At 44.9% G+C, this 16,727-nt stretch overlaps 1 protein-coding gene across 1 annotated transcript; it reads right to left on the bottom strand.

The window, feature by feature from the left end:
- Positions 1-202: 202 nt before the first annotated feature.
- Positions 203-16,700, bottom strand: CCT7 (chaperonin containing TCP1 subunit 7). Its single transcript, XM_065929544.1, has 12 exons — positions 16,547-16,700; positions 10,809-10,962; positions 10,074-10,180; positions 8,683-8,808; positions 7,843-7,895; positions 7,319-7,490; positions 4,580-4,744; positions 3,657-3,845; positions 2,832-2,929; positions 2,142-2,274; positions 1,456-1,662; positions 203-561 (listed from the first exon to the last, which is right to left on the bottom strand). The coding sequence occupies exons 1-12, from the start codon at positions 16,550-16,552 to the stop codon at positions 340-342; spliced, it is 1,632 nt and encodes a 543-aa protein (XP_065785616.1). The 5' UTR covers positions 16,553-16,700; the 3' UTR covers positions 203-339.
- Positions 16,701-16,727: the final 27 nt, after the last annotated feature.

Here is a 16,727-nt window from a genome sequence, read left to right as displayed (position 1 = left end):
ACTCCGTATCTTCCAACTGCTTCTAAGACTGAGAAAGCAACTAAAGCAAAACTTCCAGACAGGAGCCACTCAAGTGGAGCGCCTCCCCTGGCCGAGTTCTCTTTTCTACCTGCTGGGTGAGTACATGCAAAGCTACAATTCTGAGCCACAGTCAAGACATTTATGAGTAAAATTCCTGCACCCAAATAATGTGCAAAATGGATTCTAAGTCTTTGAAGTTTTATTAAATAACCTCCAGTGAGAACAGAGTGGGCCAAATACTACCCCTTCCTTGTAATATTTGACCAAGACAGAGTAAGCACAGCCTGCCGGCCACTCATGTGAGGGCTGGGGAACCTCTCAGTGAAGGCGGCCACGACCTCGGCCCCGGCCAGCAGCTGGGGAGGTATCCACTGTTGAGCGAGGGTTCTTGATGGTTTCATCTACAGACACGATGAGGCACGCAGCCTCGGAAGCTGCAGTCAGGGCATTGATCCGCACCATTGCTGGCTCCCACACAAAGGCCTCAAAATTGTCAGCAATGTCTTCATTGTTGATGTCCACCCCGTACCACATGCCACCCTGAAAAAGTAGAAAAAGAGGGAAAATGATATGAACTGCTCTCAGATTTCTTCCTGCACATCCTCTCAATGACTTAGATTGTGAGGCATCCTCAGGCTCTCTGAACCCACTGGCATGTCCCTAAGGAAAATGGCATTCCAACAGGAGCCTGGAAGCCTCTTCCCATCCCTGCCCTCCACCATCCCTCCAGACCTGAGAGAAGTGCTGACCAGGGCCTCTCCCAGGCAAGCTGCTGGGTTTTAGGAAGGCCCTATTCTCACCCTCAGGTCATCTGAGGACTGTATGTCAAGCCATGCTTTTCAAGAGGATGACTTTCAGCCCCCATTTTACAGATAAGAAAACTGACACACAAGAGAAAGTGACTTGCTTAAAGTTCTAACACAAGTCAGAAGCAAGGTCACTCACTGGGTGCTGCTGTCACCATACTGAGCATTTAGCAAACAACGTTTAGCAAACATCTCTAAATTGAGTACTTGCTGAACAGCAGAGGAGCAAACTAAATTCTCAAGAGATGCATGCTCTACACGGAGGCAGGACAGCCATGGCTGGACTCCTGTCAGCAGGGCCCTCAAGTGCTGGAGGAACACACAAGGAACCCACTACACACGGTAGGTAGTACATGCCTCCAGGCAGGAGGCTACCGTGTCTCTTCGTTCCCTCAGTGCACCAAAAGGAGTGATCAGACTTGCAAGAGGCACTGAAGAAACCCTGGAACAACTAGTCCTGACACCATGTCTCTCCTTTGGCCCTCAGAGGAGGCAGGCAGTTGGTGCTGGGTTTGGTTTCAGCACCATCCGCTAGGCTGACCACGCAGAGCCTGAGGAAGCACAGCACACGCTAAGAATCCAGCCCCATCCACCCAGTCCCTGGACTCAAAGGAAAGGAACAACCCACCTGGGCGTGCCGAGCCCGTAGCTTGTTGAGGATGTTTGTGGCATCAAAGCCAGCATTGTCACAGAGCTGGCGTGGGATAATTTCCAAGGCCTTGGCATAGGCCCCAATCAGTAGCTGCTGCTTTCCTGGAATGGTTCTTGAGTAATCTCGTAGGTATTTGGAGAGCTCCATCTCGATGGCACCACCGCCAGCCACCACTGAATCATTCTGCAAAGACCAGACTCACCTCTAAATTCAAGGAGCCCTCTGTCTAAGCTCCAGCCATGGCCAAATTGGGCCACTCAGTCAACAGGCCCTTTAGCCAACAAACAGGGTTGGTTCCTCGTTCCCGCCCCCAGTCCAAGCCGCAGGAAGCCTGGACATGGACCACGTCTAGCACATCCCCACTTCAATCTGGTGAACCATGTGGTTTCTGACCATCTTCAAGGTCACCTACACATTGAGGTCACTGGTACAATCCCTGTGATAGCTGACTCCATCAGCTCCACAGTTGCTCACAAGAACAAGTCTTAGTTAAGGTAGCATGACTTATTTTGAGAGACTGAGGATGCTTATGATCCATGAGACAATCAGGGCCCACATGGAAGGACAGGATATACAGGAAAGGGATTACCACGCAAATTCAGGGTTGCATCAGCTCAAGAGGCAGAGTGGGCTGTGCAGGCTGGAAGCCCTCAGTCCAGTACCTTGATGGCCCTCCTGACAATCATGATGGCGTCGTGCAGGGACCGCTCTGTCTCCTCCATAAATTGCTCCGCACCACCACGGAGGATGATAGTGCATGTCTTGGCCTTGGGGCAGCCAGTGAAGAAATTGTACCTACACCCAGGATCAAATTGTATTTGTGAACTCCTTTCTGCTGCCAACCCACAGTGTTCGGACCTCACCAAGTCCTCCCAACACTCAACAGCTGCTCTTCTTTCCCTCACTGGAGTTCTCCAAGCCCACCCTTAAAGGCGTGTTCTTGGGAAGGTCTAGGGCTGTGCCACAGGGGCATAAAAGACTGTGGAGTCAGACTGTAGACCCGATTTGACCTTCTTCCTGAAACACTTTATATAACTGAGCACTGATACACCCCAAGAGATTAAGACCTCAGAAGAGAGTAGCACATGTTACTGTAGCCCGCCAGGCTCCTCTGTCCGTGGAATTCTCCACGCAAGAATACTGGAGTGGGTTGCCATTTCTTCCTCCAGGGCATCCTCCCCACCCAAGGACCGAACTCGCTTTTCTTCATTTCCTGCAATGGCAGGTAGGCTCTTTACCTCTAGCGCCACCTGGGAGACCTGTTATATATACACCACAAACCAAAGATGGCAGAAGGCCATCCGACAAGTCTCGTAGGCTAAGCGAACAGGGAGCCCAGACCCACCACTCACCTCTCGCCTCCAATTTGAGTCTCTTCAAAGACCTGGCAGTGGCCCAGAACATCTGATGACAGCGCATTTACACTGGTCTGGATGGAGCCTCCACAAGCCTGAGGAACGCAAGACAAGATCATCTAGCAGTGACAAATCACATGAGGTGGGAAGCAAGCATCCTGCTACCTAGTTTTAAAGCCAATTCCCATGTCAGACTGCCACGATGCCCCAGATACAATTGATGACCCACTCTCACCCTTGACCTCAAGGCTCCCTCTGGAAGAGGAAAAAACAAAACAGAATGAAGAAACATGAAGGGCAAACAAACCTAGTTAAAAAGAGATGCCTTACCCAATAGACTCTTCCCTAAACTAGGGTGCTTTGAGCCCAGTGACTGAAGTCATGATCAGTGCTTTAAGACTTGAAGCACCTTGGCAAGATGCTTAGGAAGAAAGGGAGGAGGGACTTCCCCAGCAGCCCAGTGGTTAGGATGCCATGCTTCCAGTGCAGGGGTGCAGGTTCTACCCCTGGTCGGGGAACTAAGACTCCACAGGTGCAAGGTGCGGCAAAAAGAGGGGAAACCTGGCCAGCAGCATCAGGACTGGAGCTTGGCCAGCTATCACAGCACTACTGCCAGGTTCCCTCACAGATCCGCTTTCCTGATTGTTTGGTCAGATTAACTCTTACATAGTAAGTATGCACACACTGGAACTGTAGTGTGCACGGCAAAAAGAGTGAAGAAGACAAGTCCAGATTCGTATACCACTCCAGTACACTAGGGGCAAGTGAAAACCCCTCTGGGGCCAGGAAGACCTAGAAGCAGCCTGTGACAAGTGTGGTTACCATCATTGTCCTCTTCAGGTCCTCCTCTGGCACGCGACCAGCACAGAACATGTCCCTGTCAGCAAAGTACTGGGTGGCCACATCCCCGATGGGGAGTTTGGACAAGACGACTTTGGCTCCGGAATGATGGATCTTCTCTAACTTGTCATAAAGAATGTTCCACTCAGCATCAACAATTGCCTGATAATCCTGAAGAGACCCAGAAAATATTGATTTATTAGGGAATTAACAGAGGGTAAACAGAAGAGACTCCCCTCAGTTCAAATAAACAAGGACCCTAAAGGTAACTTAGGAACCATCTAAACTTTCAAACACAAAAGCAGAAAGTAATCTCAGCACTGGGAGCTACTCCAGAGCTGGTATTTGCTAAGGTGTGAGGCAGTTTGGCCAGCTAAGTTCTAGCACCTCTGAGGCAATGCACCCATAGAGTTCCCAATGACAAGACCTTTCCTTCAAGGGCAATTCTCTGTTGGGGATGCATTTTCCAAGAACAGCTGCTTACAGCTGGGTGACAATGCTACCTCCAGAGAGACAGACTTGGTGATACCAATGTTGGGAGCAGAGCATTCCCAGCAGCACGGGAAACAGTCTAGAAGGGCAGAGCTCACATCTGCCCAAATAAGAGGAATCAAAATACAGGGCTCATTTTATAGATGAAAGGCTCCCGCAAACCCCTTCCCCAGGGCCAAAGGATAGTATTTCAGCAGGTTTGCCCTATCCAAACCTCCTCAGGGCCAGGTCAGAGAGGGCAGAGTGAGTAGAGTGGGCCCAGTATTTACACACCAACACTTAGGGGCACAGGAGGAGAAAGGAGCCCGTAAGGTGCCTGAGAAACAGAGCTAGCCCAAGATGACCACGAAGGCCCACGGCTTTGGCCCAGAATGCTGCCCGTTTTCATGCCGCTGCCAGCTGGGAGGACCTACCTCAACTGTGTGGACTCTGATTTCCGCATTATCTTTCTCAGCTTTCAGCTCGAGCTCAACATTTAAAAGGGCAATCATCGGATTATGGTACTTTTTGGGTTGCATTTCAAACCCAGCATAAGAGAAAGTCTTCTTGAATGCAACACCAGCAACAAGCTGGGATTCCTGTTTAAAAAAATCAGACGGTTCAACAGTTCAGTACTGGTATGAAAGAAAATCAAGTTAGTGGTGTGCTGGACTAATGCATGTCCATTTCTGTGAACCTGAAAGGGTTAATTATGGTTTTAATTCCACTACTGTAACAAAGTTTCTCCATCCTCCTAAATGCTAGGAAAAATATAAACGCTTATTCTGGCTGTCCCTTCAGGATAAGGAAACCACTCGGCTCGCAGAGACTAAGCATGGGAAAGGCCTGCCTGGGCTCTCCTTTAAGACTGACTCCAAAACACACGCGCCAAGGGACGCACTGTCGGAGGTTCCCGCTCTATACCTCCCAAGCTTCACTGCACATACGTGCGCCTATCCCTCCTACCTGTACTGCACCTGCGCGCACACATACCTGTGTGCTGTAGCCTAGATGGTTCCCCTCTTTAGGAAATGAAAACAAGAGGTCATAAGAGTCAGAAATTTCCTGCAGTTCTCAAGTGATCACTGGGGCTTCTCCCATCTCGATCCCTCAAAATATGAACTACTACACCACTCATTCCAAAAGAGAGCTTGCTGTGTGTTAGATTTAACATAAGGGCATAACAGAAAGCACATGGCACATGGGAGTGACTTTAACACTATGAGAAGGCAGGCTCAATCTAAGATCTCTTATTAAATGACCTAGTCATTTCCTCCCACTCCATAAAGAAGGGTGTATTCAGGAAGTGAAGTCAGAAAGAAAAAGACAAATTGCGTATGATATAATTTACATGTAGAATCTAAAATACAACACAAATGAACCTATCTATGAAACAGAAACACTCACAAAGTGAACAGACTTGTGGTTGCCATGAGGGTGGAGGGTTGGAGGAGAAATGGGTCAGGAGTTTGGGGTTACCACGCAAACTATTACACAGAATGAGTAAACAAGGTCCTACTATACAGCACAGGCAACTATAGTCAATATTCAGTGATAAATCATAATTGAAAGGAGTATGAAAAATAATTAGGTATGCATAACAATCACTTTGCTGAACAGGAGAAATTAACACAACACTGTAAATCAACTAAATGTCGACAAAATAACAATTTTAAAAACTGTATTCTGTTTGATGATCTATGTGTTTTCTGATAGTACTAATCTACAATTTTAGTCTATAATTCATAGTACTGTAGCCTATCAGGGAACAGATTCCTACATCATTCAAATCCATAGCCTCCTAAAGGGGGTGATGCCTGAGCTGAATCAAGATGGATGCGCTGAAATTAGTCAAACAGAAAACGAAAGAGATGTTCCCAACAGGCAGAGGCAGTATGGTACAATCAGGGGATGAAAAGCCATTAGCAGTTGCTGGAATACAAAACAAGAGGGTAGAGGGGAGAAGAGAGGCCAGGGACAAGTTTAGGAGAATCTTAAAGGCTCTGCTAAGGCCTGACTCTTATCTTATGGGCAATGTAGAACCCCAAACGGCTTTATACACAGAGTGTAAACTGAGGAACCTCACCCTGCAGCAAAAAATAGAATGAATTTAAGGGATGCAAGATTGGAGGAAGGGTGCATTACCAGGACAAAGGACTAGTAAAAGAGACAGACTGAACGTATGTGTGGCTTGGAGCCCCTGACTTTCGTACCAGTTAAAATTACAGTTCTGATCCATAGTTTAGTGAATGCCAATTTAATCTCAAGGGTTTCTGGAACAGAAGATGGAACACTGAGATCAAAGCAGTGTGTAAAGACAATGTCAGCAAGCCATGTCGTAGAGAATGGGCTGAAACACAATCATTTGGGGGCCGAAGGAATGGGAATGGCTCAGATGACTTTCAGATTCTTTACAGCTTTATTACATAAAGGGAATCTCATCCCACTCATGTGCCATGACAGAAGAAGAGGAGGGAGATGAACAGAATGAAAATGCAACTGTGCTGTGCAAATACAGTAAACACTAGTCACTAGTCACTATTTTAATTTAAATAAGTGAAAAAAATATGTTGTTAAATAAACAAAAGCCAGTTGCAGGACACTATGTATTACAAGTGAGCATTCGTTTCAGAAAACAATATTTATGTTTATACTTATAGACGCACAGTCTGGAAGAACACACACACAGTTAATAGTGGTTTCTGGGGCAGGAGTGGTGTAGGAGACATTTCTTTTCTCCTTTAGGACTTTCTATAGTTTGACTTCTGTATTATCTGTTCAAGATAAATGAATAAAAGAAGGGAGAGCCTGCCTGTACCACTTGGAGAAGAATGAACTGAAAAGTACTTATATTTATTGAGCAGGTTTTAGACAATTTATCAGAGCTAGCCCTGTCCCCTCCGACATTAACACTGAGATTCTGAAAATCAGCCAGTTCATCCTTCCATTCTGCTGACAAGTAATACAAGTCTGTGAAGGTTACAAAATGCACCTACAGGAGACAGCTTATAGCCACAGTATGAGGAACACAGCTTCAATCTGGCTTCCAGCCCAAGTGCGTTCTCTCTATTCCTCTAATATGTGCTGTCCTCCTACACCAAGCTGCCTAAAGGGTCAATGTAAAGGGTCAATGTGAAAGCAAGAGCCTCCTACGGAGGCCTCAGCAGGCTCACCTCTAGGGCTCCACCTTGCACCTTCTTGATTCCAATCATTTTAAGCTGTAGCAAATCATCAAGCATCATCACTGCGTCCACCACCATCTTAGCGAAGAAGGCTTTCTGCTGGGAGATCAGCTTGGAGCTCAGAGCAGTCATGGCACATTTCTCAAGCAGCTTCCTCTGCTCCCTGGGACACAAGGGTGGGACCTGCATCAGGCCTTGAAAGCCCCTCTTATCAGACTGTATTGCAATGTGGAGATGGTTTCTATCCTAGCCTCTAAATTCAGCCCTCAACACTTTGTCTTCTGAATCTTTAGGGCAGATTACCAGTGACAGATGGTGACTGCAGTCAAAGACCTCATGAGTGACAGCTTTTAAACTACAGTCTACAGCCTCTGTTGTACAACACGGATTGGGGCACAGCAAGGGGTTTAGCAAGAGCCAAACAGGCCCAGTCCATGCAAGGTATTCCAGCACACTTCTGCATCCAATCTGGCCATGGGAAGTCAAGGTTCTGACAAAGTTCACTGCAAACTTACACTTTATCTTCCTTCTTCACAGTCACCGCGATCTCTTTGATCTTGTTAACTGCCTGCCAAGAACAGAAACTGGGTGAGTCACGTTAAAAACAAACTGGAAAAGTGGATCCCAATCTCTCTTGCTAGTCCCTAATCTGTTTACTCCCAAATCTTAAGTATTTCCCCTCAACAGCTGAAATAATATTTCTAAGTCTTATAGCTGCCCAGAAAAATATAAATCTCTAGTTTAGAAAAAGGCCCAAAATTAGAAATGTAGAGCAGGCATACAACAGCACCAGTGATAGAGAGTAGGCATAGAATAGCATTCGTGACAACTTTTAGTACTTTATATATGAACTATGTTATGTAATATATGATACACATATTTGTATATTAAACACTGTCTCTTTTCAAAGCCTTCTTTTTCAAAAGATATCCTTTCATACTTACCTTTCACATATAATTTCATTTTAATGTCACCACCCCGAAACAGAGACAGTAAAGAAAGTAAGGGGAAGAGGAACTGACTTACCCCAAGTTAAAGAATGAAAGTCAAAGGTCAATAAAAGCAATGTCTCAAGATGCGCTATGAAATACTCGATAAAAACAGAACAGCTTTCACTTACTGAGAGCCTGTGATTTGTCTACATCATAGTCTGTCAGGAAACTTGAAGCTTAAAGAGACTAAGTAATACACCTAGTCAATAGCTACTGAATGATAGAACTGAGATTTCTATGGAGTAGAATTCAGAAAATATTCAAGAAATGTTGTCCCCAGACCCTCTACAACCCAATATAGACTGTACCCTAAGAGAAACAAAAAGGTGCACAAACGGCCCAGGTTCACTAGCACTCCCATACCAGCTGTGTGGCGGTGCGGAAAGCTCGGATGATGATCTGCGGGTGCAAACCTTCCTCCACGTAGGGTTTCACCTGTTTCAGAAATTCTGCAGCCAGCAGGGTCACTGAGGTGGTGCCATCACCGACCTGGAACAGGATGATAGGAAACTCACATCCACTCATGTTCAGGAATAAAACTCCTTAACTCTGTTTTCTAGGCAATCTATCCATTTAAACTGGGGTGTTGCTGGGTAGATATTCATTCCATCAAATGGTCCTGGGCCACAAAACTAATTCCCCAGCCAGGCCCATTCTCCAAAGAGGGTTGATCTGGACAAATTTCCCCAGAATATGAAATCATATACACAAATTAACCAAGAACTTATTTACTATGGACAAGGTACTATGATCAGTAACACAGTATACATGCTTATAATATTATAATGCTAATATGTCACAAATAACAAATAATGGTAGCAAAAGGTATGAGATAAATGGGAACAAATTCTACAAGCGTTCACAAAACAAACCTCTAAGGATCAAAGTCTTTTGTATTTTAAACACTATTTGGAATAAGCAGATTATGAGCCTGTTTTTCTTAATAGCAATTTTCAATAATGGGATCTAAACTTTATTTTTAATAAAGGAGAAAAAGAATAAGAGCTTTTTTCACCCTCTGCTTCCCCTTTTCTTTGAGAAAAGAGCTTTTTTAGAGAACTGGTTAACCTGTGATATAGAAGAAATTCACTTTTAACTCATTTATGTTTCTCTGGAATGTAAGAGATTTTAAGGAGAAAAAAAAAGTTACTGTGGCAAAGGGTTTAAGCTGTCAAATTCCTAGACAGAAACGTATTCCTTTGTTGAAAATTGCCATACTGTTTTCCAGGTTACAGGGTCCTAATAGACCTTTTAAAATAACTTCAGGATGTTATCTGTAACACTCTGAAATGCAAGCTTGTCTCTCTCAATATTTATTATCAAGACTCCAGTGTTAGAAATGATTTTTAAAAAGGCAAAGACAAGTTAATGTCACTGACAGGAACATAAAAGGGCAAATTTTATGCTATGTGTGTTTTACTACTATAAATTTTTTTTTAAGAAAGAAAAAAGTGAACTGGAAACAATCTCCAACCCCATCTTATAAGGCAACCAACAGATGAGAGGTTAAATTATTTACTGAGCAACTCATATGAAAGAAAGCACACAGGCCTGGTCCTGAGATCTGAGCCACACACAGTAGAACAGAAGGAATTTTAAAGGGCTATTATTTCCATCTACATAGTTTTACAAACCTGTATTTGTGAAATTATGGTTTTAGATATAAAATAAAAATGCTTAAAGAAAGAAGAGCAAAGGAACAAATAGGCATGTGTTTCAATCTCCACTGAAACATATGGACTTGATTTTCCTACCTCAGCATCTTGGGATTTTGCAATGTCCACTAAAGTCTTCGCTGCAGGATGGACAACATCAAGGAGTTTCAGAATTGTGGCCCCATCATTAGAAATTGTTGCTTTGCCTTTAAAGGGACAAACACAAAGTAAAAATGTAAAGATCTTTTCTTAAATTCTGACTTCGAGCTGGACTTGGAGCCCATATACACTTTATTGGGACAGGACAGAAAGTCTCGTGGTGGGAATGAACTGATCTTTTTATAGATTTAGCTCTGGGCACAAAGGGCCACCTAAAATCACATATTTCCAAAAACCATGAACTCTTCATTTTCCTTGAATAGTAAACCTCTACTGTAGAAAACACTTTAAAAAATAAGAATGAATAATCATTTAGATATTCTTAACAGTTGATACCCTTGTATTTCACTTGTAAATTAATACACTAAAACAAAATGCAGAATTTGTCTCAGCAACATGATACAATAGGAGTGACCACAGGCAACTTAGGAAGGTTCTATTTCATGTTTCTAGGCCAAATCTCTCTATAAGGCAAGATTCCTGAACCTGGCTTCTCCCATGTATTCCCAAGAGGCTCAGCATTCAGGACAATGTAGGAAAAGAAGCAGCTTCATAGTAAGCAATCCTTCAGAGATCTTAAAAGCAGAGGAATTTCTGTTGCCAATCTCTGCTGGCCCCAAACACTTTAGAGGACCCTCCTCTTCTGCACACTGGTCTGAGAAACTCTGCACTTACCTCGGCCATCCACAATGAGCTTGTCCATACCACGGGGGCCCAGGGTAGTTCTGACAGCCTCAGCAATCACCTGGCAGGCACTGATGTTACTTACAAGCTGGGGGATGCCTTGGGAGCTATCAGTCCCCTCTTTCAACAGGATAACTGGTGTGGGCTAGAGAAGAAAGAGCAATTCACTTAAAAAAACAAAACAAAACCTGGAGGCCCCTTTAAACCACATTCCCCCAATGTCCATCCACTACATCTATTCCTTTAACAGCCTTACCCCCAGAAATGGCATACTCTGCAGATGTACCAGAAAATGGTTTGAGAAGCACTGATTTAGTCAAAAAGAACAAATCAAATAACGTATTCTTCAGTGCCCAGTTGAAAAAGCATAGCCCTTTCAACTTCTGACCCTATTTCCTGGGTTGAGGAATCAGGCCACGGCAGAGGAGGAAGCAGGCCATACTCAGCGCTCACCCTCCAGAAAACATCCAATTAACTGCATGAGAGCTTAATCGCAGAGAAGTAGAAGGGGCACTGATGCAAAAAGAGATGCCAAGAGCTTCAGACGTTGTCCCAGAGATGCCGAGGCAGGCAGTGTTACCGATGATGCTAGCTGGAGTGGGAAATGGCCAGGCAGATAAACACACGGCATGTCTGTCCTGTCTCACAAAGTGACAACTCTCATCTGTCCCGCAATGTTTCCATCTCTCATGCTGCTTCCACACAGCTTTCCTGTGACCAATCTCCAACCAGACACCCTAAACAAGTTCTTCTCTATTTTGCATTGGTCTCCACAACAGTCACTGTTCTCTTATGACTGATTTTATGTATGTAAAACAGATAAGTGTAAACACTGTTTCAAAACTTTTGTTATGTTAGTTAAGTGTGTGCAATTAGCCTATGTTGTCATTTAGTCCCAAAGTTGGGTCTGACCCTCTGCAACCCTATGCTTCGAAATTTATTTCTTACTGTGGATTGCAATATAAAGTTTGACAGTCCCTGCCCATGTCCACCCCTGGGGATATTTCAGGTGTTCGAGCAGGGTAGACATAGAAAAGCATCAGGCTGTCTCAGTCCAACAAAAAGAGTCAGAAATTCACAAACTAGAAAGTCAAACAACTCATGAGGCTGACTCCACATTAACTGAACAATTTCTTTAAAAATTTGACTTCTTTGGCCACTGTAGCTGGAGGGTAGTGAGTAAGCAAAAGACTGGAATGAAGTTGAAGAAGCAGACAGGAATCAAATCACTACTCATCTGCAGATTATGGTAAGGAGTTTATAGATTTTATTCCTACAAAGAAGGGATGCCCTGGAAAAACTTTTAGCAGAGTAATGATATAGTCCAATTTACACTGGGGGAAGAAAACAAAAAAATAATGATAAGAGGCAAGATATAATCAGCAACTGCACAAAAATAGGCGAGAAAGACGCACAACAAACTCGAATAAGTAAGAAAGTGGTAGTAAAGAAAGTTTTCAAACTTGGGTATTTTGTTTTGTTTCAACTTTTCCTAAGAAACATATCATACATTACTTAGTGGCTTCTCTGTACTCTCAGAATTCCTTCGGGTCCCTTGCAAGGAAAAATGGGTCCCCCAAAGGGATCCCCTTCTCCCAGTCCTGCTAAATCATTTCTCAGGGCAGCCTCAAGTCATCTCTGGTCCAATCCTGCCCCAACAGAGATTTACACTATCAATCAAAAACCAACTTGAGTCTTAATCCCTTCCTAGTCCATTCAACAGTCTTTCACCCCCACCAATCTAACTTATCCAATGTTTTTATAAACTTTTTCTCACTTCTAACTCCAAATTATACCCCACCTACAAGAGCCACACTGCCACGTTCTACCAAAACCACTTTCTTACCACTAGGCCAGCAATTCCTCAGAGCTGCCATTCTTCTCAACAGTAGTTAACATGGGCACTGGGAACAGGGGATCCCATAACTCTCTCTGCTCATTTCTCAAGCCATCCATCTTAAAGTACAAGCTTCACCAAGGTAAGGACTACACTAATTTCAATGTGTAGAGTGCCTAGATTTGGCCACATATAAAGCGATATACAGAAGCTTTTGGTGCTGAAAATTCCAATTACATTATCAGTTGAACCTTGAACAGCATGGTTTGAACTGTGTGAGTACACTTATGCCTGAATTTTTTTCAGCAGTAAATACTATAATACTACACTGTCTGAGGTTGGTTGAATCCTCAGATACAGAGAAATTCAGACATGGAGGGCTAACTAAATCATATGCAAACTTTTGACTTAGCAGAGTGTGGTCCCCTAACTCCCAGAGTTATTCAAGGGTCAAATACACTTGAAAGTGCTTTATACACATCATGAAGTAATGTGGCAATCTGTTCTTATTTTTGGAAAAGCATCGGCAGTATGGTGACACTAAATTCACTGAGACTTCCTAAGTACAAGCAAGAAGGGCTTGGAAGCAGCTGACCACGTTGTCCGAAGTTCCTGTGCTTTATGGGCCCTACAGAAATGGCAGGCTGTACAGAGATCCCTTGGGGAGGGAAAGGTGGCAGGGCTGGACTGAGCCAAGCTAGGTAAATCAGGATGGTACCTCTTCTGTCAGTTCTCTGAGGGCAAGCCCAGCTCGTGTCCTTAAGTTACTTTCCAACCACATTGTTACTCAAGTGAAGAAACAACAGCAGAATCCAACAATCTGCCAAGGGTATCTATCATGAAAGGCTTGCTAATTTCAGCTTAATGGTCTTCATTCTACTTAAAAACTTTTGATAAGCATTATTTAGTTTGATGCTCTATGAAACAACAGGTATTCATACGCTAAGACATGCAGTGCTGAACACCAAGGCAAGAACAAATCAATACCTTCTGTGTGGTTGTACCAAAGTCATAGGACTGAGCTTTTTGAGGAACCCTCTTACCTCTTTTTCAATCCCAGAAGACTTCCAGAGTATCAGGTACCAATTCAATACCAGGTACCAAATAACAGCAAGAAGAGTTCTTGGTGACTTAAGTTTCACACACAAAAAGGAGAGCTACCAAAAGTCAATTAAGCAAGGAAACAGAGCAGGTATCAGCTCAGGAAAAAGCCGAGGTGGTGGTCTGGGGCCTCTCGGCAAAGGGTTTTATCACAAGTCAGAAGAATTTTAGGGGCCGGAAATATAATAGCACACTCAAAGTCACACATCTATTAAGCTATCAAACACAGGCATTCAGGGTGGCTCCAGAGCCCTTCCTCTCAAGTGTTCTACTATGCTGCCACTGCATGAGGCAAAGATGACTTCAGGGGATAGGTAACACTGAAGCCAGACTGAAAAAGGCAGTACTGGGTGCATGAAAGGCAGAGAGGGTATCCAGATTAACACCAGGTTCCTACTCTCTCAGGTACAAGCAGGATTCTCAGGGCCTTTGGTAGCATGAACATCTGATAGCTGTCAGTTTGACATATGACTAGGTGAGGCAGAAGCTGAGGAAGTAGCAAAAGAACAGAGAACTGAATTGGACGGAGAAAAATGAACAAGTGAACTGCCAAGTGCCCAGGGAGCACAGGTCAGGGTTTCACCTCAAACACTTAAAAGCTGGCCCTGTTCAACATCAGCTCAGGGGACACCACCACAGTCGTTTGGGATCCATGGAAGGTACCTGTAGCTCCGAGCTGGAGAAAGGGATGCCACAGAAGGGAAGAGGGGAGGAGGGCTACAGACGGCCTCCAGGATTCACCTGCTTCTCTAAAGAAAAGGAGACAGAGAATTAGGTGGCCAACTAGAAAAGCCATCTAATGTCACATCTGGAAGGGCAGATAGGGTCAGAGGCTGGGTCTTCTCACCTCTGATGCATCATCCCCAGTGCCCTGCCCATTCTCCTGGTTGAGAGTTGCACCTCAGAAGCTGTACTAGGGGCCTAGTACATTCAGTAGGTACTAAAAGTTCAAACTACCACCCAGCAGTGCTCATTTCACTTGCTAGCAAGGTACTAATGCTCAAAATCCTTCAAGCTAAGCTTCAACAGTACATGAACCAAGAACTTCCAAAGGTACAAGTTGGATTTTGAAAAGGCAGAGGAACCAGAGATCAAATGGCCAACATCTGCTGGATCACAGAACAAGGGAATTCCAGAAAAACATCTATTTCTGATTCACTGACTATGCTAATGTCTTTGACTGTGTGGATCACAACAAACTGTGGAAAAATGTTAAACAGATGAGTATACTAGACCACCTTAACTGCCTCCTGAGAAACCTGTATGAGGTCAAGAAGCAACAGCTAAGAATCAGACATGGAACAACCGACTAATTCAAACTGGGAAAGGAGTATGTCACGGCTGTATACTGTCACCTTGCTTATTTAACTTATATCCAGAGTACATCATGCAAAATGCCTGGCTGAAGCTCAAGCTGGAATCATGATTAGTGGGAGAAACAGCAATAATCTCAGATATGGAGATGACACCACCCTAATGGCAGAAAGCAACTAAAAAGGCTCTTGATGAAGGTGCAAGAGGAGAGTGAAAAAGCTGGCTTAAAACTTAACATTCAAAAAACGAAGATCATGGCATCCAGTCCCATCACTTAATGGCAAATAGATGGGGAAACAGTGGAAACAGTGACAGACTTTATTCTCTTGGGCTCCAAAATCACTGTGCATTGTGGCTGCAGCCATGAAATTAAAAGACCCTTGTACCTTGGAAGAAAAGCTATGACAAATCTAGACAGCATATTAAAAAGCACAGACATCACTTTGCCGACAAAGGTCTGTATAGTCAAAGCTATGGTTTTTCCAGTAGTAATGTACAGATCTGAGAGTTGGACCATAAAGGTGGCGGAGTGCTGGAGAATTGGTGTTTTCGAACTGTGGTGCTGGTGAAAACTCTTGAGAGTCCCTTGGACTGCAAGGAGATCAAACCACTCAATCCTAAAGGAAATGAGCCCTGAATATTCATTGGAAGGACTGATGCTGGAGCTGAAGCGCCAATATTTTGGCCACCTGATGCGATGAACTGCCTCATTGGATAAGACTGTGATGCTGGGAAAGATTGAGGGCAGGAGAAGGGGACGACAGAGGATGAGATGGTTGGATGGCATCATCGACTCGGTGGACATGAGTTTGAGCAAGTCCGGGAGCTGGTGATGGACAGGGAAGCCTGGCGTGCTGCAGTCCATGGGGTCGCAAAGAGTCAGACAGGACTGAGCGACTGAACAACAAAATGCGTTTAGTTAATGAATGAAAGGATGACAACCGGAGTACGAGCAGAAGGATCTGTTTTCAATTATGCAGCAGCAAGGGGGCAGGGAGCGGGGCAATGAGACCAGAGCTGAGACCTTGGGCTCCGTCCCCATGCTGCCTCTGCCGGTTCTAGGAAGTACCCTCCTTCACACCCGCATTTTTCAAGACAGCCAAAGCTTCCAAGTCTGGCCCTGGACCACGCATGCACGCTCAACCCGCAGTCATTTGCCCCAGGTCATGATTATGGGGGGCTCCGAAAACTGTGTGACCGACGCAGGTTCAAGGCCCCGAAGCACCCTGGGATTTGTAGTCCCCAGCCGGCCCGACCGGAGCCTCCTCTTGAGCCCCACAAAACCGTCGCTGAGAGCAGCTGCTCCGGGCCGGGCCCAACAGGCGGTGGCGGGCCGGGGTCCCTCACAGACAGAGGGTCGGGGCGAGAACCGAGTCAATAAGCAGGAGAAGGTTCTACGAGACTGGCCTAGGCCAGGCAGCGCCAGCTACCGACCAGATGGCAGTGGATGGGGCCGGATGACCGAGATGCGACTCACCATCATCTTGTAAGCTAATCCAGTGGCCGGCTACTCTTCTTCTCCGCGCCCGGGACGACCAGCAACCCCACAATGCTCCGCGCCAGAGAAATCCCCAGAAGCTTCACAAAGCCGTTGGACTGGGAGAGGAAGGGGTGGGCCACTTCCGCCACTCTATGGTTCGCTACCACAGAGTCGGCGT

The sequence above is a fragment of the Muntiacus reevesi genome, chromosome 3 (genome assembly GCF_963930625.1).
Source record: "Muntiacus reevesi chromosome 3, mMunRee1.1, whole genome shotgun sequence".
In the NCBI taxonomy this organism is placed as follows: Eukaryota; Metazoa; Chordata; class Mammalia; order Artiodactyla; family Cervidae; genus Muntiacus; species Muntiacus reevesi.
The sequence above is the reverse complement of the archived record's forward strand: the minus strand, read 5'-3'. Positions and strand labels throughout refer to the sequence as shown.